Source organism: Carlito syrichta, unplaced genomic scaffold, assembly GCF_000164805.1.
Source record: "Carlito syrichta isolate Samal-C Ts95f unplaced genomic scaffold, Tarsius_syrichta-2.0.1 Scaffold316362, whole genome shotgun sequence".
NCBI lineage: Eukaryota > Metazoa > Chordata > Mammalia > Primates > Tarsiidae > Carlito > Carlito syrichta.
Genome location: NW_007260458.1, coordinates 267,887 through 295,352, shown reverse-complemented (window position 1 = coordinate 295,352; position 27,466 = coordinate 267,887). Strand labels below are relative to the sequence as shown.

General features: G+C 38.5%; 1 protein-coding gene across 1 annotated transcript; it reads left to right on the top strand.

Moving 5' to 3' along the window:
* Positions 1–26,605, top strand: LOC103276753 (guanylate-binding protein 6-like). Its single transcript, XM_008074191.2, has 11 exons — positions 1–57; positions 12,616–12,832; positions 13,612–13,739; positions 18,983–19,092; positions 19,280–19,479; positions 21,382–21,627; positions 22,721–23,001; positions 23,711–23,923; positions 24,773–24,875; positions 25,220–25,413; positions 26,396–26,605. The coding sequence occupies exons 2-11, from the start codon at positions 12,661–12,663 to the stop codon at positions 26,603–26,605; spliced, it is 1,857 nt and encodes a 618-aa protein (XP_008072382.1). The 5' UTR covers positions 1–57; positions 12,616–12,660.
* Positions 26,606–27,466: the final 861 nt, after the last annotated feature.

The window sequence follows — 27,466 nt, the reverse complement described above, 5'->3', positions numbered from 1 at the left end:
AAGGGAGTGAGTGAGAGGCAACTGAGCCCTTCTTGTGCCTGTGAAGTTGTGAAACAGGTATGTTCACTTTCTTTTATATACATCTTAGTCTTGAATTCCAGGCTCGATTTCTGATTCAAAATGGCTAAGGAATGGGCAGAAAGGGCAGGGCACTTGCTGTCTGGGTTGCAGGGGTCTGTGGCTGGCTTCAGTTCTGGGAAAGCTCAGCTTCTCCACTTGGGCCAGTGACAGATGAGACAGAGACAGATGAGACAGATGAGACAGTGAGAGCTAGGCATGCTGAGTCCCCCAGGATGTGCTGTTCCCAGAACATAAACTCAAGTCAGCAGCGAATGGAGAGAAAAAAATCAGGGGGTTGGTGGTAAGGGAAGTTGGGGGTGGGTGTGTGAGGGTGGGGGCTGAAGGGGTGGTGCCATCCTGCCTTCCTCTATCAAGCCTTCTGGCAGGTGTTGGGTTGCAGAGAACAAGAATCCTGCCAAGAAGCTTCCAGAAAATTGTAACAGAGAGTTCCTTTTTATTTTTCTAATAGTCACACTTAGGAATGCTCTGTACATCTGTATGTACAAGTAAGTTTAATCCTTACATCACTGATCTTTATTAGTTAAAAATATATGGTCATAACCCTGTGTGTGTGTGTTTGTGTGTGGTGTTTGTTTTCCATAGTAACAACAGAGTCACTTGTAGCACTTTTTAAACATACAGATACTTTGATCTCAGAATGTGTGGTTTAACAATCTCTTCAGGGTACATCAAAGTTTAAAAGCCATTCCTGAACTGAGTCAAACAGCCGTACTTTATTAATCTAAAGTTGAAAGCTCTGTTGATCATTCCTAGTTAAGAAACCAGAGACTTGGTATTTATTAAGTTATTTGCAATGATAGTCACATTTTCTTAGCTCTTCCTTGAGTTTATGTTCCGGGAACAGCACATCCTGGGGGACTCAGCATGCCTAGCTCTCACTGTCTCATCTGTCTCATCTGTCTCTGTCTCATCTGTCACTGGCCCAAGTGGAGAAGCTGAGCTTTCCCAGAACTGAAGCCAGCCACAGACCCCTGCAACCCAGACAGCAAGTGCCCTGCCCTTTCTCTGTAAAAGGAAGTGTTCTCTGTAAATTGGGGACTGTCTAATCCCAGTAATTATAATGTAGATTTTGTTACAGCCTGGCCGGGTTCTTATGCCTGCTGCCCAGGAAAACCAAGACTGATACAACTGTTATCATACAAAAAGAGTTTAATGTTGAAAAGCAGCTGAGGGGGGAGGACGAGAGAGATTTCTCAAATTCACCTTCCCGAGAATTTCAGGCGAGGGTTTTTTAAAGGACTAATCTGATGGACAGGGGGCTAGGAAATGGGCACTGCTGATTGGTTATAGATGATGTCATGGGGGGAAGTGTTGTAACTGTCTTTGTATGTTGAGCTTGTTTCTGGGAAGTGGCATCACTGGTGGAGTCAGCTTCTTGGTGTGTCCTGGGCCCATGTGGGGACTTGGATTTATCAGAGTGTAAGGTTTGAAAAACATCTCAAAGACTATTCTTAGGTTTTATAATAGATGTTACCTATAAAGCCCTGGGCTGAAGCCATTGCAGAAATAGTTTAGGAGTAAGGTATACTGGAGACGGGGTCTAGGGAGAGTAGAGCTGCTTTTGTTCTTCAGCCAATGAAACTTTGGGATGTTATTAAGGAGATCTGTGCATTCTTAGGCTCCTTGTTTAAGGGAAAATATGTTTCCCAACATCAGGGCAGCTTCTCTTTTCCAAGGGGTCAGGACATGAAGATAATCTATTGTTCTCTGTTGAAGTGTTTGTGCAAACCAACAGATCTATTAATTTTTAACCAAAGCTGTACCTTGGCAGGGCTCAGGTCACTTCTACAGTTTTGATCCCCAGTGTTTATTCATTAACATATGACCCTATGTTAATTTTGTGTAGGTGCTTTTAATGTCGGGGCTCATGTTTTACCTCCAATTTCCTTACTCTCCACACTGAAGAATCAGACAAGAGGAGGCTTTACAGGAGCAGTGTGTTGAATTTGACTGCTGCTTATCCTGGTGAAAAATGTATTTGTAGCTTTCATTTCTTAGTAATTTACAGTTTGCAGATTTTGTAGAAATATATAACCTAGTGAACCAATTTGCTTCTTGTAATTGTTGTAGCTTAAATTTCACCTAATTCAACATTTATTGAAATCCTTTTTTGTGTGCATGTTATGCAAAACCATAAGCTTATACTATCTCATTTAATTATCAAAATCCTCTCCAGGTTGGACCTATGATTTTACTCACATACCTTTATGTTTAGCCTAAAAACCTTACACTTAGTTATGTGAAGCTTTTTGGTTAAGTTTATACAGCTGGTGAATGATAGAGCTGGTATTTTTGGTGCTATTAGATGCATCTTGAAAATTTGACATGCAAATAGAAAACTAAATATTTGAGAATTTTGAACACAAGATTTTGCCTTTATATTTTACTTATGAAAAACATATCCAGATATCATAGAAAAGCATGGCAATCGAAATTATGCCAGGAGATTCATGAAATAATTGTATTATTAATACTTAGTTTTTTAAATTACACTTTCACCTTGAAAAAAATTTCAGTGAAATGTTAAATGCCTTTCACCTAGAGTCACTCAAAAGTGACCTTGGCTTTATCTCACACACACACTATATATACATACATACATACATATGTGTGTGTGTGTGTGTATATATGTTCATGAGTGTGTGTATATATATAGATGTTCGTGTGTGTGTATGTGTGTGTGTGTGTGTGTGTGTGTATGTTCGTGAGTGCCTAATATGTAGTGTTATATGCATTTTTATTCTTATTTTTTATTCTTATTTTCATTTACTGGAGTATGTTTCAGAGATTCTGATAGTTCTAGGTTAAGTACTTCAGCCTGTATTTGAATTCGTATGATTCCGGCCATTTCCTGCCCTCCCTCTTAGAAAGAAAGCCTGCATTCTTAGATGGGCCTCATCACACAGGGCTCCTTCCCCTCTTCTTGTCCCATCTCTCTCCTAGCCTGTAAGTAAAAGACGAGCACATGAGGTCATGCTGATGTGTTGGAGAATATGGTTTTGCCTATGATAGTCATTAAAAAACTATGGCAGGTTATTGATATAAGAGCTTTTAGGATAACAAAGGCTTTTGAAATAGATTATTCTTTGAAGTAGTGGTTGCAGCCCCATGGAACAGAAAAATAGACTGATTATCTAGGCTTTTGTCTTATACTTTTTTTTCTTTTGGTGGTAAAATATACACAACATAATGTGTCACTTTACCTATTTTTTTTAAAAGTAGGATTTATTAAGAGGACAGAAAAGCTCCCACAGTGGGAGGGGACCCAAAGGAGTTGCCCTATTTTACCTATTTAAAAATTTTTTTTTTTTATTATTATTATTATTTTTTGAGTTGGAGTCTCACTCGGTCGCCCAGTCTGGAGTGTAGTGGCCACTCCGGCAATCCGTCCGCCTCAGCCTTCCAAGTAGCCAGAATTACAGGCATGCGCTACCACGCCCGGCTGATTTTTTGATTTATTGTAGAGATGAGGTCTCGCTGCCCAGGCGGGTCTCGAACCCGTGGGCTCAGGCAATCCACTCACCTCAGCCTCCCAAAGGCGCGGGATTACAGGCTGAGGCCACCGAGCCCGGCTATTTTACCTATTTTTAAGAGTATAATTCATACTTAATCTTGAATTGTATCCTACATCTTTAAAATAAATAATTTAAAAAAAGAAAAAAGAGTATATTTCAGTGACACTAGTATATTCATATTGTTGTGCAATTATCTCCAGAACTTGTCCATGATTCCAAACTGAATCTTGGTACCTTTAAACAATTTCCCATTCCCTCTCCCTTTAGCTCGTGGCAGCCACTCTTCTATTTTCTGTAACCATGTATTTGAGTATTCTAGTATCTCATCCAGTGAATAATACCATATTTGTTCTTTAGTGTCTGTCCTATTGACCTATGTTGTAGCACATATCATAATTATCTTCATTTTTATGGCTGGATAATATTCCATTGTATGTATGTACTACATTTTGATAATCCGTTTATTTGTTGAGGGACATTAGGGTTTTCAGTCTTTTGACTGTTGTGAATAATCTGCCATGAACACTGTTGTATAAATATGTTTGAGTCCCTGCTCTCAATTTTTTTTTTTTTGGGTGTATATACCCAGAAGTAGAATTGTTTGATCAAATGTAAGTTCTATGTTTGACTGTCTGAGGAATCACTATAATGTTTCCCACAATGGCAGTACTACTTTTTGTTCCTGCTAGCAACGCACAAAGGTTCCAATTTCCTTATATCCTTGCCATTTCTTTTCCTTCCTTCCTTTCTTTCTTTCTTTCCTTCTTTCTTTTTCTTCCTTCCTTTCTCTTTCTTTTTCTTTCTTTCTCTCTCCTTCCTTCCTTCCTTCCTTCTTTCCTTCCTTCCTTCCTTCCTTCCTTCCTTCCTTCCTTCCTTCCTTCCTTCCATAACAGTCATACTAATAGGTGAATGTGAAATTATACTTCATTGTGATTTTAATTTGCATTTTCCTAGTGATTAATGATATGGAACATGTTTTCATGTGATTATTGGCTATTTGTTTATCTTTTTCAGAGAAATATCTATTCCAGTCCTTTGCTCATTTTTGAGTTGGATTTTTTGTATCAGTTCTTATGTATTCTACCTGGTATATGATTTTCAAATGTTTTCTCTTATTCTGTGGGTTGCCTTTTTGCCCTGTTAATGGTGTTCATTGATGCAGAGTTTTTAATTTTGATGAATTATGGCTTATCTTTTTTTTTTATTAGTCTTCTTTGCTTTGGTATCATAAAGAAGAAATCACTGATACCTGAAATCCAAGTTAGGCAGAACAACACCAGCGAAGGTAGCACCCAGTTAGGTTACCATTTTACAAATAAGGTCCCTCTGTTCCCTCCAGTTCAAGGAAGGGTATGGGAACTGGCCTGCTACCTCCTCTAGGACACAACCATGCCACAGAGGGAAGTGGGCAGAAAAATGGCCTGGGAAATGCCATGGAATGTTCTACCATTTTGAATATGACTTTTTTCTTTTTGATTGGACATTTGCTTGGTGGCTGTAGATCTTTGACTGTTTTCCAGAGCCTCTATAAGACTATTTTAGCCATTTTTGGGGACTGTTTTTTGATGTCTCTGTGGAGGAAACAAGGACTTAAAACTTCTTAGACTGCCATTTTGCTCAGTTGTCTAGATTTTTAAATTTATTTTTTACTTTAATCATTCATTTATTTAATTATTTTAAAGATGTGGGGATTCAGGATTGGGTAAACAAATAGTCACTGTGCAGGTAAAGTTTAGGCCTCACTTTGGTCCCCACTTCATCTGTTTTGAGATCAGTTACCCATATTAATGAAGTGTGTTTCCCCCCACCCCACTTCCAGGCAGTTTCCCACTACTGCCAATTCTTTTCTTATAGTATTATGATTATTGTTCAGGGTCCACTTATGAACAAGAACATGTGGTACTCAATTCTCTGCTTCTCTGACAGATCACTGAGTATTATGGACTCTAAATTCATCCACGTTGCTGCAAAGTTCATAATTTTGTCCTTTTTTATGGCTACATAATGTTCCATCGTGTATATGTAACACATTTTAAAAAATCCAGTCCACTTTTGATGGGCAGCATGGTTGGTTCCATGTTTTTGTTACTGTGAATAAAGCTGCAATAAACATGTGTGTGCAGGTATCTTTTTCATAGAGTGATTTGAGTTCCTCTGGCAGAGCAGGAGAGTAGGGTTGCATGGAAGATCAATTTTTAGATATTTTAGGAATTGCCACACTGTTTTCCATAGAAGTTGTATTAGTTTACATTCCAATCAAAAGTGTAGAAGTGTTCCCTTTTCCCCTCATCTTCTCCAGCATCTGTAGTTTTTTTTTTTTTTTTTTTAGTTGGAGTCTCACTCTGTTGCCCAGACTGGAGTGCAGTGGGCCGCTGGGCTCCGGCTATTCTTCTGTCTCAGCCTTCCAAGTAGTTGGAACTACAGGCGCATGCTACCACGACCGGCTAATTTTTTTTGATTTATTGTAGAGATGAGGTCTCGCCAAGTTGTCCAGGCGGGTCTCGAACCCGCGGGCTCAGGCAATTTTTTGTTTTTGATGATGACCATCCTGACAGGAGTTAGGTGGTATCTCAGTGTGGTTTTAATTTGCATTTCTTTGATGACTAGCGAGGATGAGGATTTTCCATGTATCTGTTGGCTGCCCATATGTCTTCTTTTGAGAAGTGTCTGTTGAGAACTTTCACCTCCTTTTTTTTTTTTTTTGAGATGGAGTCTTACTCTGTCACCCAGACTGGAGTGCAGTGACCGCTCCCGGCCACCGCAGCCTTGACCTGCTGGGCTCCGGCAATCCTTCTGCCTCAGCCTTCCAAGTAGCCGGAACTACAGGCGCGCGCTACCATGCCTGGCTAATTTTTTTTAAATTTATTGTAGAGATGAGGTCTCCCCAAGTTGCCCAGGCGGGTCTCGAACCTGTGGGCTCAGGCCTCTCACCTCAGCCTCCCAAAGTGCGGGATTACAGGCTGAGCCACCGAGCCCGGTTTACCTACTTTTTAATTGCGCTGTTTGGTTTTTTTTTTTTCCAGCAAGTTTTGAATTCCTTGTAGATAATAGATGTTAGGCCTTTGTTAGATATACAGTTGCAAATATTTTTTTTCCCAGTCTGTGGGTTGTCTCCCAGCAATCTTGATGATTTCTTTTGCTTTAAAGTTTCTCATTTTGATGAGGTCCAGGTATCTATCTTACCTCTTCTGGTATGGACATTTGGGATTTTGATCAGGAATTCGTTGCCATTTCCAATTTCCATCAGGGTGTCTCCTGCATTTTCTAAGGTTCTTATAGTTGAGGTTTTAAATTTAGGTCTTTGATCCATTTAGAGTCGATTCTTGTGTATGATGATAGGTAGAGGTCTTGGCTTAATCTTTTGCATGTGGTCAGCCAGTTTTCCCAGCACCATTTACTGAATAAGTTCTCCTCTCCCTAGTGGTTATTAGTCAAGGCTTTTTTGATGAGTTGGTTGAGAAATAGAGGCTTTTGCTTCTGGAATCTCTATCCTGTTCCATTGGTCTGTGTGCCTGTTCTTGTACATATACTAGGCTGTTTTTATTATTGTAGTCTTATAGTAAATTTTTAATTCTTGAAGTGTGATACCTCTCACTTTGTTTCTTTTGCTGAGGATTGTTTTGGCTATTCATGGTCATTTATGTTTCCATGTGAATTTCTGTATTGTCATTTCCAGGTCTGAGAAGAATGATTTTGGTAATTTAATAGGTATTGTGTTAAATCTGTAGGTTGCTTTGGACAGGATGGAGATCTTAACAATGTTCGTTCTTCCAATCCATGGGCATGGAATATATTTCTATTTGTTTATGTCATCTTTGATTTCTTTGAGCAGTATTTTGTGGTTTCATTTTAAAGATCTTTCACTTCTCTAGTTAGGAAGATGCCAAGGTATTTCATTGTTTTTGTGACTATTGTGAATGTGATTGTGCTTTTTATTTGGTTCTCTGCCTGTTATTGATGTATAAGAATGTGAATTGTCTTTTGCATGTTGATTTTGTACGCTGAGACTTTGCAAAGTCCTTTATCAGTACAAGAAGGTTTTTGACAGATGCTCTTGTATTTTCAAGGTATAGAATCATATTGTCAGCAAAGAAGGATAACTTGGCTTTCTCTTTTCCTATTTGGATACCTCTGATTTCCTTCTCTTGTCAGATTGGTTTTGACTTCCAACACTATTTTGAACAGAAGGGGTGAAAGTGGACAGCTTGTCTTGTTCCAGTTTTCAGTAGAAATGTTTGCAATTTCTGCCTGTTTAGCCATATGTTGCCTGTGGGTTTATCCTAAATGGCTCTTAATATTTTGAGATACGTTTCCTCTATGCCTAGGTGTTCAAGGGTTTTAATCAAGAAGGGAGGATGGATTTTATCAAAAGCTTATTCTGCATCTAATGATATAATCATGTGGTTCCTATTTTTACATCTGTTGATGTATTTAATTTGTGGTCTTGCGAATGTTGAACCTGCCCTACATCCCAGGGATAAATCTTGCTTGGTCATGGTAGATGATTTTTGCGACGTGCTACTGGATTTGATTTGCTAGAATCTTGTTGAGTATTTCTGCATCTATGTTCTTCAGAATATTGGCCTATAACTCCCTTTTGTTGGATCTTTACCCTGTTTGGGTATCAGTCAGTGTGATGTTAGTTTCATAAAATGATTTGGGGAGAGTTCCATCTTTCTCGATTGCTTGGAATACTTTCAGTAAGATTGATATCAGCTCCTCTTTGTATGTTTTGCAGAACTCTGCTGGAAAGTCATCTGGTCCAGGACTTTTTTGGGGGGTAGTTTCTTATGACAGAGTTGCTTTCCTGGGGTGTTATTGGTCTATTTAATGTCTCAGTTTCTTCTTGTTTCAACCTTGTGAGGTTGTGTAATTATGGAAAGTTCTACATTTCATTTAGATTTTGAGTTTGTTTCTATACAGGTGTGCATAGTGTTCTCTGATTGTGCTTTGTATTTCTTCAGGATCTGTTGTGATTTTATCTTTTGCATTTTTGATTGTGTTTATTTGGGCCTTTTCTCCTTCTTTCTTGGTCAATCTGGTTGGGGTCCATCAACCATGTTTATTATTTCATAGAATCAGCTTTTTGCTTTGTTGGGTTTTTTTCTGTGATATTTTTGTCTCTTGTGTCTTGTATTTGGACTTTGACTTTGGTGATCTGGATTCTTCTGCTGAGGTTAGAGTTTTGGTGGTCTTGTCTTTCCAGGTCCCTTAGTTAATTTGTTAGGCTGTTAACACATGATCTTTCCATTTTCTTGATGTACATTTGTAAATAAATGAATTCCCCTCTTAGAACTGTTTTCATGGCATCCCAGAAATCTTGGTAAGATGTATCTTTCTTTTCCTTTACTTCCAGAAATCTTTTAATTTCTGCTTAGATTTCTGTGTTGACTCAGGAGTTGCTCAGTATCATGCTATTTAGTGTCCATGTCTTTGTTGGTTTTGGGGGAGCTATGTTGGTGTTGATATTTATTTTTATATCATTGTGGTCTGAGAAGGTGCATGGCAGAATTTCAATCTCATGAGATTTGTTTATGCTTGGCTTATGGACAAGGATGTGGTCGATGTTGGAGTAAGTTCCATGTGTTGATAAGTGGAATGTTTATTTCATGGTTATTGGGTGGAGGGTTCTGTAGGTCTACATTTGGTCAAGCATGAAGTTGAGGTTCTGGATCTTCTTGTTAATTTTTTGCCTCGTTGATCTATCTAGGGTTGTTTGTGGGATATTTAAGTCCCCGGTTATGATAGTGTTAGAGTCAGTATCTCTTTTTAGTTTACCTAGAAACTGCTTTGTAAAAGTTGGTGCTCCTCTGTTGGGTCCATATATGTTTAGAATGGATATTTCTCATTGATGGAGTGACAGCTTTTATTATTATGTAGTGACCCTCCATATCTTTTAAAAATTTTTGATAGCTTAAAGGTTATATTGCCTGATATTAAGATCACAACTTCTTTCTCTTGTGTTCCATTTACCTGAAAATTTGATTTTCATCCTTTGAGACTATGAGTGTCCATTCTGGTAAGATGAGTTTCCTGGAGACAGCATATTGTTGCATCATGTTTTTTTAATTCAGTTTGCCATTCTATGTCTTTTCATTGGTGCATTTAGTCCATTCACATTCAGGCTAATTGTTGAGATGTTAGAGTTTATCCCTGTCATGAGGGTCTTGTAGAATTTGTTGTTGTTATTGCTTGTTTATTTGTTTATTTGTTTTATTTTGGTTTTCTTCTGATTTTTGAGTTGATATATATGCGTGATCATCCTTTTCCCCCCTTTCTTCTGTGCTTAATACTTTCTTAAGTGTCTTTTATAGCGCTGGTCTTTAGGCAGCATAAACTCTCAGGGATTGAATGTCTGGGGAGGATTTTAATTCTCCGTCACTGATAAGTCTTAGCTTAGCTGGATAGGAAACTCTTGGGTGGAATTGTTTATCTTTGAGAGCTTTGAAGTTTGGACTCCAGTCTCTTCTAGCCTATAGTACTTCTGTAGATATCTGCTGCTATTCTTATTGATCTTCCCCAGTAGGTAGTCTGAACTTTCTCTCTTGCTGCCTTTAGGATTTTTCTTTTATACCTACTTTGTGTAAGCAAGTTACCATGTGTTTAGAAGTTGGTCTTCTCATTTGATGCCTTGCAGGGATTCTCTGAATTGCTTGTGTTTGGTTGCATCTCTGATGAGATGAAGGAAGGTTTTTGAATAATTTCTTGGAATGTTTGTTCCAGGGTGGGCTCTGTTTCTCTGTCTGCCTTAGGAATGCCAGTTCGGTGTATGTTCAGCCTTTTAATATAATCACACATTTCTTGGAGGCTTGTTTTGTATTTTTAAGCTTATTTTCTATGTTAGCAGTTTGGGTTAGTTCTATATTTTGGTCCTCAAGCACTGAGATTTTTTTCCTTCTGCTTGGTTAATTCTGCTTTCCATGCTTGGCAGTTTGTTATTTATTTCATTTACTGTATTCTTTATTGCTATAATTTCAGTTATCAATTCCTTCATTCTTTTCTCTCATCTCTCCTCATTTCTACTCATTCTCTCTATTAATACTTTGAAATCTGTGTTTGTGGTTTGAGACCAGTCTTTCTGGGGACTCTTCATTGTGTGATTTCTGAAGTCTGTATTCTTAGTTGCTGTCTTCCCAAGGGTCTGGATGGTACCTGTGTTCTTCCTTTGATTCTTCCTCATTTGTGATGATTTTCCTCCCCCATTCCCCCTCTTTAATTGTATTGCTTAGTGATGGGGGATAGCTTTCACTTCTGTTTGCTCAATCCCCTATTCTACCTTATGCAGATCCTCTGGATTTGTTCAATTTCAAAGCCAGACTGGGTGTGGAAAACTGTGCTGTCTTTTGCAGTTTTGAGTTTTGATTAAGGTGTAATGAGGGGAGTTTTGGTTCAGAAGCTATTTGCAGATCACAGTATCTGCTATCTGGTGTGTGGGCCTCCTGGAACTCACTTCCCTCCTTCTTAAAATCAGTCCATGTGGTGGGAGCATATGTATGCCCCCTGAAACCAAAATGAGATAAGAAAAAGGACCTAGAAAGGAATAATGGATAAAAAAGGAAGATGAAGAGATAGAAGAAGAAGGAAAACAGACAGGCACACAAACTAATGGATAAACAAAGAAACAAAAACAAAAAACCCCCAAACAAACAAACATACAAACAAAAAAAACTTGATGATGCCCTTGCCCTCAAAAATTCCCATACACAAATAGATAAACTGAAAAACTTAATACAACAATAACAAAACTCAAAACAAAACAAATGCAAAAAAACCCCCACCCAAAACAGAAAAAAAAAGAGTCACAGCTTTTGGGTGATGCAGTGGTAGGGAGTGGTCCAGTCTCCAGATTCTTCACTCCACTCTCAGTGCAGGCAGGTCAGGTTGTTCTCAGTGTGGGTCGGAATACCCCACAGTCTACTGGGGTGGAGGGTGAATCAAATCTGTATTCACCCCAACTCGTCTGCTGCTGCTAATACTAGGTCTCCCACTCAGGTTAGATGTGTCTGTGCCTGGTTGGGTATGGGGTTGGGGCGTCTGTCGCTCCATGTCTGCTCCTGAAATATCCTCTCTGGGCCAGTGATGGTGGATCCCGGAGGGGTGTGGAGACTACCGCTGGGTCTCAGGATGGAGGTTGTTGTGAGTTGGGCGGGCCAAAGCAGGTCACTGCCTGTCCCGTGACAGAGAAAATGGTCACAGTGGAGGTCTGCTTTCCGGGGACAACAGGGCTCAGCTCCAGATTTCCTTCCCAGGCCTTCTCCATGTTCCCGCTGCCAGTGCCCTGCCTGCTGCCACAGGTGGTGGCATGGGTTGGGTGCCAGGTACACTGATCTCTGCTACCTTTTTCCAAGAGATGCCTTAAGAATGGCAGACCTTCCTGCACACCAGTCTCTGATCTCAGAGCAGTTGTAGGTTGATCAGGTTGTCCCTCAGCTGTCAGACATCTCCTGAGGGAAGCCCCAGGTGCTTGATCCCAAGTTTCCCCTCAGATGGACATTCCCCTCAGATAGTCACACCCTTGCACTCAGACTTGTTTTTATGGACACTCACCCATTCATAGACTCTCACACTCTCACCAGTTCCATGGCTGTCTTCTGACCATCTCCTGTCCAGGTTTTTAATCCTGGCTCTATAACATATTCACTGAGCCTTTGTGAGATTCATTTATCTCATTTGTAAAGTGTGTGTAATCATCTCTAACTTGCAGGTTCTTGTAAGTGTCAGAAAGGCAAATATATAAGGTATTATAGGACTTGGCATATCAAAAGCCCCCATAATGGTAAAAATTATGTAGATTTTATAAATACTATTGACGTACAACTTTGGAGAAGATAATACTCAATGTTTCATCACTAACACCATTAATGATTTGAGAGAATGATGGAAGAAACCTTCTGCAGTCTGCTAATGCTAGGATACATACTGTCTTCTAGAAAAAGTAAAAGTCTTTATTGATCTTAAAATTATGGGTACTTGATTAACTCTGAGGCAGAAAATAACTTTGTACTCTTATTTCTACCAGGAGGCTCTTCTAGGTGGGCAGGTTGCCACGGCATCTGGACCTAAAATGTTGGCCCCCATTTGTCTGGTGGAAAACAACCATGAGCAGCTGTCATTGAATCAGCAGGCTATCGAAATTCTGTACAAGATTCCTCAGCCAGTGGTGGTGGTGTCCATTGCAGGACTATACCGTACAGGGAAATCCTACCTGATGAACCTTCTGGCAGGACAGAACCATGGTGAGTGGTGTCCTGGGGCACAGACCTATTGCTTGTTTCCATCTTTATCTCAGCATCTTAATTCTTTCTTTCAGTCTCATGAAGGAGAGTCCAACTCCTCTCAATAAACCAAATTTCTCATTCTAATACTAGACACCAAGTCATTTTCTTACTATTAACTGTTCCCATGTTCTGTCCTTTATTCTCATTGAGAAAAATCTCTCCTACTAGTGCCCAGAATCCTACCTTCTCTTGCACACTCAAGCATTGGACTTCTGTAATTTGTTTCTTTCTTCTCACAAAATAATTTGCTTTATATAGTGTCCAAGCAACATATACAGATTTTTGAATATGTATGATGTTAAAAATCCTTCTCGAATTTAACATTCCACTGTGGCTACAAAACTATGTTTTGTTTTTGTTTTAAATCACTTTTCAATGCAAAAAAGTCTCACTTTCCTTTTTTTGACTTATTTTCTCTTATGTCTCCATCCACTCCTCCCTGACTTTGAACCCCACCGTTCTTTCAAGATGTTCTTGTCATGGTTATCAGTGCCCCCCATTATGTTTGATTCATGTATTCATTCTTGTCTTCATCTTGAGCCATTGCGTGGTGTCATTCTCATATTCAATGTCCTTTGCTTTTTGAAATGGGTGACTTGCAAAGTAAGATTCTTGAGGAAATAGAAAGAGTTCTATCGTGTGTGCTAGGGTAGTTACCATCCCAGAAGTCTGATCTAGTAGCCAGGGCTACAGTGATCTGCTGTCAGTGGGCATTGTTTCTTTTTCTTCCCTTGTAGGCTTCCCTCTGGGCTCCACAGTGCAGTCTCAAACCAAGGGCATCTGGATGTGGTGTGTGCCCCATCCTTCCAAGCCAAACCACACTCTGGTTCTTCTGGACACCGAAGGTCTGGGAGATGTGGAAAAGGTAAGGCAGAGAGTCTCAGAAAGATCCTTTATATACTGTATTTTCTCCTTATCTTTTTCCCTTGTAATTTAACTGGTGGGATCTGTTTGTGAAGCCTGGTAATCCAACTATAATGAATGACCCAGACTTTGTCTGTTTCATCTCACTTGTAGAGTAGATTAGATTCATGGTATATTGACTAAAATATTCTGTTTGTTGGCACTGGGGTGAATGATTTGGTTCAATTGAATAAAAGCTTATTGAGCATCTGAGTTCGGAGCTCTGGACTGATTAAATATTAGTATACATATTAGTGAATAAAGTAAAGACCTTGCCCTCAAAGAGCCTTCAGTCCCATTGAGGAGACCAGGTGTATGCATTGAGATTAATACAGTGTGACTAGGAAAGAAGCAAGTCATTGAGAGGGAGAAGTTAGGTTCCAACACAATCCCTAACCTTTGTCAATTTCATAGGGAGATCTGTGGCTGGGATGACACTTTAGGGTTATTTTGTGCTGAAACAAGGGTTCTCGGCTTTCGTTCCTGATGCTGATTAGTTATTGAAAATCTGCCCTGAAAAGCCTTTTCTTTAAGATGGCTGATACTTAAGGGCTGCCATTCATTAACACTCCCAGCAGTTGGAGGAATCAGTTCTTCAATGCTGCAAGGTGATCCAGGACTGGGCGCGGTGGGTCACTCCTGTAATCCCAGCACTTTAGGACACTGTGGCGGGAGGATTGCTTGAGCTTGGGAGTTGAAGACCAACCTGAGAGAGGCCTCATCTCTACAGAAAATAAAAATAATTAGCCAGACATTTTGGTGCATGACTGTAGTCTTAACTACTTGGGAGACTTAGGCAGAATGATCACCTGAGCCTAGGGGATTGAGGTTGTGGTGGGCTGTGGTCTTGTGGATGCACTCCAGCTTGGATGACAGAGTAAGATACCCAACTCAAAAGAAAAAAGAAAAAAAGAAAAGTTGATCGAGGCAGAACACCACAGCTCTTACCATGTACAGTTATGATTAAGGGTGCCTTGATAGGAAAGAAGAAAGGCATCAACTCAATCTCTGGCTGAGAAAAGTCTTCTAATCTACCTTCTGAACTGCTGCATGAAGTGTGCATTTGGGAGTTGGCGTTAAGAGACTTGTATTTATATTTCTTATTGTGAAGCTCCACCTATACAAAAGAGCATTCTGGAAGGCTTTGGGATAACTTTGACTGCGCTGGTTCTTTAAATGTATACATTTGTTTTAAAACTAATATTTTAAAGCAAATGAATGGTATTTAGCTCCCTAAAAATGAATGAAATGAACAATTTATCTTTTTTGGCCTTATTTTGAGAGTGATTTGGGAATGGTATCTATATTCCTGTGCTCTCCATTTCTGTCCAGAAAGAGCTAAAATTCTGTGTCTATTTTTCTGCTATAGTTAGGTATAATTGACAAATAAAGATTGTATATAACTAAGGTATACAATTTGATATTTTAATACATGTTTACTATGTGAAATGATCACTACAACAGGACAATTAATATATCCATCACCTTACATAGTTACTATTTTCTTTTTTCTTCTCTCTCAGTGTGATGAAAACACTTAACACATGTCTTCTTAACAAAATTCAAGTTCATGGTCAATATAGTATTGTTAACTATAAACATCATGCTATATAGCAGACCTGGAATTTTTTCATTCTGCATAACTGAAATTTTGTAGTCTTTGATGAACATCTCTCCATTTCTATTAGTTTGATGGCTGTGTATTTCAGATTCAAAAAGTAAATGAGATGAGGCAGTATTTGTTTTTCTGTGTCTGGCTTATTTCACTTAGCATATCATCAATGTTCATTAATGAAACATTGAAAATGGCAGGATTTTCTTTTGTTTCAAAATTTGAATATTTTCTTTTTCCATTCATCCATTGATGGGCATTTATGTAGTTTCCATATGTTGTTTATTGTGACTAATGCTACAATTAATAGGTACATATTCAAATTAAAATATATTATGTAAGTACATATATCTGTCTGAAATACTGATTTCATTTCACTAGAAATTATACATAGAATTGAGATTACTGAATCATATGGCATTTCTACTTTTAATTTTTTTGGGAATCTCCATAATTTTTTCCTTAGTGACTATACCAATTTACATTCAAGCAACAGCATACAAAATTCCCTTTTTTCTGTATTATTGTCAACTATTTAAAAAAAATCTTTTTGGTAATAGTTATCTGAATATGTTTCAGGTGATATCTCATTGTTTTAATTAGCCTTTTCTTGACTATTAGTGATTTTGTAAACCTTTTTATATACCCATTGATCATCTGTATGTCTTATGTTGAGAAATGTGTATTCAAGTTCTTTGCTCATTATTAATCAGGTTATTTGTTGTTTTGTTATTGAGTTGTATGAGTTTCTTGCATATTTTGAGAATTAAACTTTTATCAAACATGGTTTGCAAATTTTTTCACTGTGTTGATAATTTCTTTTGTTGTGCAGAAGCTTTTTTGTTTGCTGCAATCCCACTTGTTTAATTTTGATTTTGCTTCCTGTGGAATTTTGTGTTATATCCAAAAAAGTCATTTTCCAAACTGATGTACAGAAGCTCTCCCCTGTGTTTTCTTCTGGCACTGTTATGGTTTCATGTCTTTCTCCTTCCTCCTGTCTGACTAAAATTTTGTATCTTTTGACCATATCTCCTAATCTTCTCATACCTTATCTACTCCATCCCTCTACCCAGCACCAGGTAGCCACCACTCTACTTTCTATGACTATGAGTTCAACTATTTTGGATTTCACATGTAAGCGAGATCATGTAGTATTTGTCTGTCTGTACTTGGTTTATTTAATTAGTTACATCTAAGTTGTGGTAAATGACAGGGTTTTCTTATCCATCTATCTATCTATCTATCTATCTATCTATCTATCTATCTATCTATCTATCTATCTATCTATATGCATCAGGGCTCATTCTGTCTCCCAGATTGCTGGAGTGCAGTGGCATGATTATGGCTCACCACAACTTTGACCTTGTGGGCTCAGGGGATTCCCCTACCTCAGCCTTGTGAGTAGCTGAGACTAGACATGTGCCACCACACTTGGCTTTTTTTTTTAATGGTAGAAATGAAGTCTCACTATGTTGTCTATACTAGTCTTTAACTCCCGGGCTCAAGCAATCCTCCCATTTTGGTCTTCCAAAGTGCTGGGACTACATGCTTGAGACATCATGCAGGTCAATTCCTCCTTTTTAAAAAACTGAGGTTCGGCGTGGTGGTTCATGCATATAATTTGCGCATTTTGGGAGGCCAAGGTGAGAGGAGTGCCTGAGCCTATGGGCTCGAGACCAACCTTGGTGAGACCTCATCTCTAAAATAAATCAAGAAAAATTAGACAGACTTGATGGTGCATGCCTGTAGTTCCAACTACTTGGGAGACTGAGATAGAGGGATCACCTGAGCCCAATAGGAAGAGGCTGCCGTGGCTGTGAGTGTGCCACTGCACTCCAGCCTGGGTGACAGAGTGAGATTCCAACTCAAAAAAATAAAAATAAAAATAAAAAGCTGAGTAGTATTTCACTGTGCATACCACATTCCAAAAAACCATTCATCTGTCGATAGTTACTTAGGTTAACTCCATGCCTTGGCTACTGTAGCTAGTGTTGCAATAAATATGGGTGTGCAGGTATCACCTTGACATACTCATTCCATTTTCTTGGATATATAAAGGGAGATCCTCCCTAAAAATGGAATGATCTTTTGGAGGGTAGGCCTCTTGTAGTACAGGCTTCCCCCCGAGGTAAGTGTTGAAGGAACCCATCGGTGTCAGTGTACAAACCAGCATTGTTGTGACAGACTGTATTAAACTTCAGTAATTTTTTTTGGAGATTCTTTCAAGGTGTTTGCCCATTTCATAATGGGTGATTTATGAGTGAACCTGCCCACACTGTACTGAGTGTTCAGCAGTTTTTGACCAAAACCGGCATGACTTCTGTTTCAACCTTCCTATTCATTTGATCTTACCCCAAGCGACTTTTTGTTTGTTTCCCTGGATGAAAAAAGTCCTCAAAAGGAAACATCTTGCCCATGTGCAAGAGGTGAAACAAAAAGCTGCCGAAGCACTAAGAAGCCATCAAAATTGATAATTTCAAAAAGTGTTTTGAGCAGTGGGAAAAGCATCTAAATAGGTGTAATGCATCAAACAGAGAGTACTTTAAAGGTGGCTAAGTTTAAACATGGAAGAATAAATACACAATTTTTAATAAATAAATTCTCATTTTGGGGGGCATCTCCCTTTGTATACATAATAGTGGGATTTCTGGATCCTGTTTCTGGTTTTCCATGTATGTTTGTAACTCATTCTGAGTTGACTTTTGTGTAGGGTGTGCAAATAAGGTTCAAATTTTCCTCCTGTGAATGTGGCTATTCAGTTTTCTCAGAATCATTTGTTGAAAATACTATTCTTCCTCTTGTGTTTTCTTGGCACCCTTGTCACAGATAAGTTGAGTGTTAATTCATCTTGAGAGTAACAATTGTCATTATTAAGTTTACTTTTCTAGGCCTGGCATAGTGGCTTTTTTCTATAATCCAAGCACTTTGGGAGGCCAAGGCAGGGGGACAGTTTGAGACCAGGAGTTCGAGATCAGCCTAGGCAACATAGCAAAACCTCATCTCTACATACAAAAATAAATAAAAATAATAGTTGGGTGTGGTGGAGTGTGCCTGTAGTCCCAGGTTCTTGGGAGGCTGAGATGGAAGGATCACCTGAGCCTAGGAGGTCAAGGCTGTTTGAGCCATGATTTTGCCACTGCACTCCAGCTTGAGCAATAGAGTGAGACTTAAACTGAAAAATAATTACTTTTCTAAAACTAAGAGCAATGGAAAACATTGTGCAGATGCTCATAAATAATTTGTTGAATTTAAGTGGGTGTAACTAGAATCACTGGTTATGCCCACTATGGACTATTTTACATGGCTTATGGCCAATAAATATGTGTAGAATGAAGAAGTACTAACTCTCATCATCAAAACACAATTAGGCACGAGTTGAGGAAAAAAGAAAATTCTATGAAGATTAGAATTTTTTTATATATAAAGAAATTGTGATCATAAGAAATATTATAACTGTAAAATATGTTATTTGTATTCTTATCCATATTCTTTGTACAGTGAGTACATTAGCTGAAATCATAAATGAAAGACTAATAAGATAAATGTCTCGGTAAATTTCTAAAGAATAGACTCCTAGGTCCTCTGTTTTTTAGGGTGACCCTAAGAATGACTCGTGGATCTTCGCCCTGGCTGTGCTTCTGAGCAGCACCTTTGTCTACAACAGCATGAACACCATCAACCACCAGGCCCTGGAGCAGCTGCAGTATCCTTCCAGGGACCAAATCACCAAGTTTCATGGAGGTTACAAGAACGGAGATCAAGTCATTTCCTCCTTTCATTTAGTTGCCTTTGGTGGGGCAGAGGGGACCCAGAGAGTGTTCATAATATTTCTCATATGAGAAATATGTGAATTATGGACAGGCCATTCATTTTCCTTAGCCAAGTCGTAGCTATGTGACAGAGCTCACAGAATTAATTAAGGCAAAGTCCTCCCCAACACCTGAAGGAGTAGAAGATTCTACAGAGTTTGTGAGTTTCTTTCCAGACTTTATCTGGACTGTACGGGATTTCACCCTGGAGCTGAAGTTGAATGGTGGTGACCTTATTACAGAAGATGAGTACCTGGAGAATGCTTTAAGGTTGATTCCAGGTATGAGAACATGACCTGGGAGGTGGGTGATTCAATCAGGAGTGGGTTTTGCTCAACACTGTGCATCATCTCTGGAGTCGCATTTGTCTTTGAGACTAGATTGAGATCTACAGAAATGAGGAATGGGAGGCGAGTTGAAAATTCTAGGAATTGGAGGTCAAGTTCACTTAAAAAGAGTAGAATTTAATGTAGAATGAATTTGTTTTTTTTTGAGTTGGAGTCTCACTCTGTCGCTCAGACTGGAGTGCAGTGGCCGCTGCCGGTCACCGCAGCCTCGACCTGCTGGGCTCCGGCGATCCTTCCGCCTCAGCCTTCCGAGTAGCTGGAATTACAGGCACGCGCTACCACGCCCGGCTGATTTTTTGATGTATTGTAGAGATGAGGTCTCGCTGCCCAGTCGGGTCTCGAACCTGCGGGCTCAGCAATCCACTCACCTCAGCCTCCCAAAGGCGCGGGATTACAGGCTGAGCCACCGAACCCGGCTCTAGAATGAATTTAAATAAAACTATTTTTTTATACCATTTATACTTTAGCATTCAGATTACAATGGGTGCTAAAACTTTCTAAAAACCAGACGCTTGTGAGCCCTACTTTCATTCCGTATTTCTGTGTTTAAGAATTGAACAGATAGTTGTTTGACATGATATCGCAATCTAAAAAATATATTTCACACAGTTAGACTTTATTTTTCTCATAGAGGGATGTAACATTTAAATACTGATATAGTTATATTATCTACAAAAACAATTTTATGATTTAAATAAACCCGAAGAAGGATATGTCTTTATAGCCCATTCCTTTTTAAAATGTCTGATAATTACCAGAACATTTACTTTTCTTTCTGTGTCATAGCTTTGTCTCAATTACAACATATTTATTCATGCTATAATTTCAAAATAATTATTTTAATGAGTTACCTTACATAGCTGTGTAGCTGAAAAGACCTCATAAGAAATATCAATTCTGATATACTCATTTTTCTTCTCATTTTTCTATTTATACTTTTTCAAAATATTTATTAAAAACTGGAAGGCAGAAAAACAACATTGTCAAATCAGAAATCGCCTCAAAGAGTTTATAAAGTAGTGGTGATTATCTCAAAATTACATTTTCATTTCATTTACTCTACAGAAGGCTTTAAGTTTTCAGGTAATACAAAATATATGTTGGAAGTTTAAAGAGTAGCCAAAACTGTACAAATTATTTTTTTTAGCATTAATGTAATTTTTCTTAAATTATCATGGTGTCTTTCTTAACATTCTGAGTATTGCTATTTCTTTCTTTCTTTCTTTTGTCCACTTTTTAAATTATAAATACTTGAGGTACAATTCAGGGTTAGGTATACAAACGTTGATTATGCAGGTACCCTTGTGATGAGGTATGCCCCTCCCTCCCCTAGCAGTTCTCCCTCAACTGCCAATCCCACCCCTCCAACTGTTCTCCACTACTGCCAGTCCCTTTCTTATAGTATTATAATTGTACAGAGTCCACTTATGAGTGAGAAGCTATTTCTAATATTGTTCTTTTATACTTATTTGTGGCTCTTTTTTTGGTCTCACAGCTCAATTTCTACATGGGATTGAGTGGACCAGAATTTACATTTGAACTTTCATTCATTCAGCTCATTCAGTGAACATCTAATAAACAATTGCTCTCTACTTGGCACCAATTTCAGGTCTGCAGATACCAGCTTTAGGTTTTGTTTTCACTTGGGTCTGATGTCTTCCAAAATTTCTTGCCAGAATTTTATCAAGTTTGATGTGCAGAGAAGTATTGAATATTTATGTCAAAGAATATAAGAATAGTATATTGTAAAAACAAAACAAACGTTGTCAAAACATTCTTTATCTCCCTTAGCCCAAGAGTGTTTTCACTGTATTCTCTTCTTTTTTCATCCCTCAGGCAACAATCCCAGAGCCCAAATATCCAATTTGTCCAGGGAGTGCATCAGGCATTTCTTTCCAAAACGAAAGTGCTTTGTCTTTGTCCGGCCAACACATGACAAATACTTTCTAACCAATATTGAGAAGGTGTCAGAAAGTCAACTGGATCCTAAGTTCAAGGAACAAACAAACATTTTCTGTTCTTTCATTTTCACCCATGCAAGAACCAAGACCCTCAGAGGGGGAATCACTGTCACTGGAAATCGTGAGTCTCTTTTTCACATTTCTGTGGGGCCTAACGTATGTCGAATGTATTGTATAATGGGTTTCTCAGCATTTTTGCTGGCTTGTAAGTAGAACTATGTATACAGATATTCACACTCCATAAAAAATGTGTATATTTTATAATTGTCTTACTTTGAGGGTATACACATTCCTCTTCAGAATTGCAAACTTTGTTATTGATATCTGTGGCTTGCTTCCACATGTTTGAAAAAGCTTCTATTGATAATAAAATCATCAATTGGCATTAAAAACAGATATCTACTAGTTTCTCAGAAGTTCTTTATGTTTAATATTCATTGCAAGGAGAAAAAAAAAAGGTTTTGGAAGTTTAAGGAAGTCTAGAAGGAAATATTAGCTCGTAAGTCCCTGAGAATCCACTGGCAGATTCAGAATTAAGAACACATGTAATATGATTTACCCTGCTGCATCATACTATCTATAAAATTTGTTTTTCTTTTAATTTTTTAAATGAGAAATGATGTATTCCATACTCTCTTAGTTTGTTAGGTAAAAGTAGATATTTATATTTTTTAGCAGTGTGGCTTGACGAACCAAAAAAAAAAAAAATTGGGAGTAAATATCAATAGGAAAATGAAAGTGATGATGGTAGAAGGAAGGTGTGTGTGTGTGTGTGTGTGTGTGTGTGTGTATGTGAGAGAGATTTTAGAAATGTGACTCAGAATCTTAGACTCCATTGAGTTATATTTCTTTAAAAAAAAATTTAGTTTAAAGATGTAAGGTTCAATTCAGGGTTAGGTATACAAATGCTCATTATGCAAGTACCCTTGTTGATGAGGCGTGACCCCTCTTCCCTGGCAGTTTCCCATTACTGCCAATCCCTTTCATATAGTATTATGTTAATTATTCAAGGTCTGCTTATGAGTGAGAACATGTGGTATTCAGTTCTTTGTTTCTGTGACAGATCACTCAGTATTATAGACTCTAAAGTCCATCCAAGTTGCTGCGAAGTTCATAATTTTGTTCTTCTTTATAGCTGTGTAATATTCCATCGTGTATGCCTACCACATGAGTTATATTTCATATTAATACCCACAATTTCCTGGTTTATTCAGGATTAGGGACCTTGGTGGTGACCTACGTGGACGCCATCAACAGTGGAGCTGTACCTTGTTTGGAAAATGCTGTAACAACTCTGGTCCAGCTGGAGAACTCAGCGGCTATGCAGAAGGCAGCTGACCACTATAGCCAGCAGATGACACAGAAAGTGAGGCTCCCCACAGACACGCTCCAGGAGCTGCTGGACGTGCATGAGACCTGTGAGAAGGAAGCCATTGATGTCTTCATGGAGTGCTCCTTCAAGGATGAAAATCAGGAATTTCAGAAGCAGCTTGTGGTAATTTGTCTTAGTCATGACTCTTTATGACCTGATCCCTTGACGAACGAAGCCTAGAGGTGACTTTATGGACCCCAAGGCTCATCTGTCACTCAAGAGGAAGTATTAATATTTTAGATTCTCTAAATATGACTGCCTCATTTTCCCCCCACCAAACCGTAGCACTTTATCCAGAAATCTTCCTAATCACTAAAGCAAAATCAGTATAGAAACCCTCTTTAAGAGAATGCTAGCCTAGATTTCAAACCTGCCCAGAACGCCCATAATCATCCCTCAGCATTCACTTTTTCTGTGCACGCTCTTTCTTTCCTAGGAACCAAAGTGTCTCTTACCAAAGCCTTATTCAGGTCATTGTTCAGCTTGCATTGCTCTTTGTCGCATTATTATATTACTGAAGATAGAATCACAGGATGCTACAGCAGCAAGAAACCATAGAGATTACAGAATGCAATCTCACAATGATTTCACAGAAGTGAGATCTGAGGTCCAGGATGGTTTAAAAATTTTCCCACAGTCTTGCAGAGAGTTTTCAGGGCTGAGAATACATGAAACTTTTTGATTTCTGATTTATTCTACATCCTCCTCCATAAGAAAGCTTTTTTCATGAACACTAACAGTAGTGAGATCGACCTTTCTATCAGATTCTTTGGGATTTTATTTTCTCTGCTCCTTTTTTTTCTGATGACATTGCTATACATTCCCTTTGCAGGAAGTCATAATGAGTAAGAAGGAACATTTCTTGCTAAGGAATGAAGAGTCATCTGTTGAATACTGCCAGGCTCAACTCAATCAGCTCTCCAAGGACCTAATGCAAAATATTTCAGTGGGAACTTTCTCTGTTCCTGGAGGGCACACGCTCTACATGGAAGCAAGGGAGAAGATTGAACAGGACTATTTGGAAGTACCCAGGAAAGGAGTAAAGGTGAGGAAAAATGGGAAAGCTAATAGGATAGAGTGAATGGAGTCTTCTGCACTAGTCTGTAATTAGAGAGAAGAGGGATAGCATGACAGCTTTTAATGTCCACTATGTACCATTCATTCTTGAGGCTAGAAATTTTCATTCCCAAAGAAAGAGTATGGTTTTTAATAATTTAGGGATACAGAACAAAAATTATTTATGTGTTAAGTGCTGATGATTTATAAACTTAAGTCAGAATCTTTGCCTCAGAACAGATCAAAATGAGATAGAATAAAATAAATAGACAATTATTCACAGATAAATAACACTCATAAACCTGTGAAAATGGCTGCATATGTGGTGGCAATAAACATAAAGACGTTAATAATACAACTAACACATTAAACTATACGTATAGTCATATTGTTTAGCTCTTTTCCCAGACCTTTTACTTTACTTTTCCAAATGACTTTAAGAAGCATCTACCCTTATTTTTGAAAATTTTCAGATCTGAATAGAGGGGCCAAGGTAGATTAAATAATCTACCTAAAGTTACTGCCAACAAATTGAGGGGAGAGCGCCAGTGCAGATAAAAAGGCAGACTTTCACACCTGAACGGGAACATATAAAGGCATCAAAGATTGTATGTTTGTACAACTGCACATGCTTCTGACTGTCTGGAAGCTGAACAGGTGGAGGGAAGGAGCACTTAGAGAGGGAATTGAGGGACTCAGGAAGCAGGAGATGAGTAGGGGCGTCTGGCCCCACTGAGGAGCTTGCACATTTATAGGGAACCATTATAGAATTTTAAGCATAAAGCAAAATTACATGGAAAAGGAAATCAAAGTTCCTTGTTTCTTCTTGGTTCTGCAGGCAAAAGAGGTCTTCCAGAGTTTCCTACAGTCGCAAGCGGCAATAGAGAACTCCATCCTGCAGGCAGATAAAGCCCTCACAGATGGGTGTAAGGCCATAGCAGGTACGGGGTAGGGTTCCACTTACAGTGGGTGGGTAAGGTTCTTAGAGTGTCCTCTGACAGATCCACCAAGAGGACCTTCTCCAAACAAGGTGCATCCTCTCCTTCTGAGGAACACACACAGTGCTAAATGCGAAAATAACAGGGAGAGCTTTGATTTTCCTTCAGCAATACAGGCAGGGCCTTTCCCATCACATTCTGAAATGTACTTGTCATGGTGTGGACTTGGGTGAATTCTATAATTTCCTGCCCACCTTCCCAGATTGTATTTGGTCTCTGAGCTCAGAAGAGTAGAGATTAATCTTCATCTCTTGTCCTCTTCTATTTCTAAAATCTTCATGGCGCAGAGGAGCAGGCCAAGAAAAGGGCAGCTGAGAAGGAACAGGAACTTTTAGGGCAGAAACTACAGGAACAGCAGCAAGAGATGGAGGCTCAAGAAAGGACTCTAAGGGAAAACTTAGCCCAACAGAAAGCAAAGCTGGAGATGGAAAAAGAACAACTACTGAGAGAGCAGAATAGGATTTTGGAGCAAAAGTTGAAGGTAAGTCTGCTGCTGGCTCTGTAGGCCTGATGGTCCTTACCCTGGTACCTCAGGAAGGGCTGGTGAAGGTAACAGCAAGACAGGGAATGAAGCACCATCACTATTACTGCCTGCGATTCATTAAAATGCCTGAATCCTTTAAAAAAATTTTTTAAAAAATTTTATTTTCAAGAAGGCTTTGAATTCTGTTCCATACTCAGACTCTGGAGAGTTTGAATTGACTATGGCCCCTATAAGTCCCTGAAGAATATAAATAGGGTTAGAGTTGGCATTTTGGGAGACTTTAGAATGATGTAATGAGGGCTTAATAAAACAGATATTCCAGCAGCTGTATTCAATATGAACAGCAATTGACTTTACCAAGACGATGACCATATATCATCAGGCACTCTACTACCACCCTATGACCCTGAGGTAGATTTTTGCTGACATAAAACTATCAGAGACTTGTAGACTTTAAGGCACATGGAAGGTACAGCTTCTAAACTTGCTTCAGGTATCTCCATGTGTGGATAGTCTATCCAAATTAGCACATGGTATAGGAGGAATTCTCGCATTGTCCATCTGGAAGTTCTATTATAAGAGATTTCTAGTTCAGTGTGTGAGTTGCCATTGTTTCTGTGATACAAATGACCATGCCATCCTAGTGGAATTGAGAATTTATACAGCCAGACAAGTGGCTGTCTCCCAGCTGTCATTTTTTGGGCAGGAACATGTAGCATTTGTCCTTATTCCTGGGTTAGCATCCTAGCAAAATTGTAACGATGGGTTAATATTAGTAAAGTTGTAAACTATGCTTCCTCACAACATCCAGGACCCAACCCAGTTGATATTCTTTGTTGCAATATTCTCCTCTGATAATTGAGAAAATATTTTTAGGCTTAAAATTAAGGTAGCTTGACAAAATTCTTAAATATGAAATGCAACTTTTGAAAAAATGAGGAGTTAAAAAATTTACTTAATTTCTCAATTTTTCTTTTAGGTCCAAAAGGATTTGCTTGAGGAAGAATATAGGAAGAAATCAGAGGAGATGAATGCAGAAATAAATCAATTGAAAAATACAATTGAAGCTACAAACATTTGTACTGGTGGTCATGGAATTGAACGAGTCTTGAACAGAGTTGGCAAAGAAACAACTAAATCAGTTCGTCATGTTGTCAAAGGTGTAGGCTCACGGCTTAAGAAGCTTTAGCTTTTAGGGAAAGCTTTAGCTTTTTTCTTTTAAGGAAATTATAGAATGTGAATATATGCATTTATCTGCTTTTAGTGTTTTTTTTTAATGTACCAAAGTTTGCTTTATTTGAGGATTATGGAGTACAAGTGAGGAGTTTACTACATATATAAGTTGCATGCAGGTAGGGTTTGGGCTTCTAGAATCATTCCCTTTTCTATGCCAACACTTGCTGTTTTCATGACTTTTTTTGTTTTTGACTGGTGCGAGGTGGTATCTCATTGTAGTTTTGATTTGCTTTTCTCTGTTGATCAGTGAAGCTGAGCATTTTTTCATGTCTTTCTTTGAGAAGTGCCTGTTCATGTATTTTACCCACAATGGAACAATAGTGTACACACTTTGAAACATCATAAGCACTTTTAGGAAATATAAGTTGCAAAATCCTTTATATATAAGAGGTGAAATTAGGCATTTCTTTTAATGGCAAAATTTTGGAAAGTACTAGATTGGCCACTATATAATATTCATAACATACATTTTAATATGTATGTGTACTGGAATATTAGGTAGCCAGTAGAAAAGTTGACAGGGGGTTCTACTAGTGCAGAATGACTTTAAATATATATTATATAAAGTAAAAAAGAAGACAAAGCTAATTGTCTAATCTCACACAAAAACTGCAATTATTATTTGCAAGCATGCAAATATAGACATAAAATATTTCTGCAATATTCATTGTGCATATAAATACTCAGCTGCATTTCAGTTTAAGCTTCTAATTTGTCATGAAGTTTAAACAGGTTTGTGGTTAAAGCCATGTTTGTACAAAGCCTACATCTAAACACTTGAGTGAATAATCATTAACTGCTCAGTACCAGACGT

Excerpts from the sequence above, each read along its gene's own strand:
- LOC103276753 (XM_008074191.2), top strand. The coding sequence starts at position 12,661 with ATGTTGGCCCCCATTTGTCTGGTGGAAAACAACCATGAGCAGCTGTCA. Across the intron at positions 13,740-18,982 it reads GTCTGGGAGATGTGGAAAAG|GGTGACCCTAAGAATGACTC; the intron begins GTAAGGCAGAGA and ends TCTGTTTTTTAG. Across the intron at positions 21,628-22,720 it reads AATCACTGTCACTGGAAATC|GATTAGGGACCTTGGTGGTG; the intron begins GTGAGTCTCTTT and ends TGGTTTATTCAG.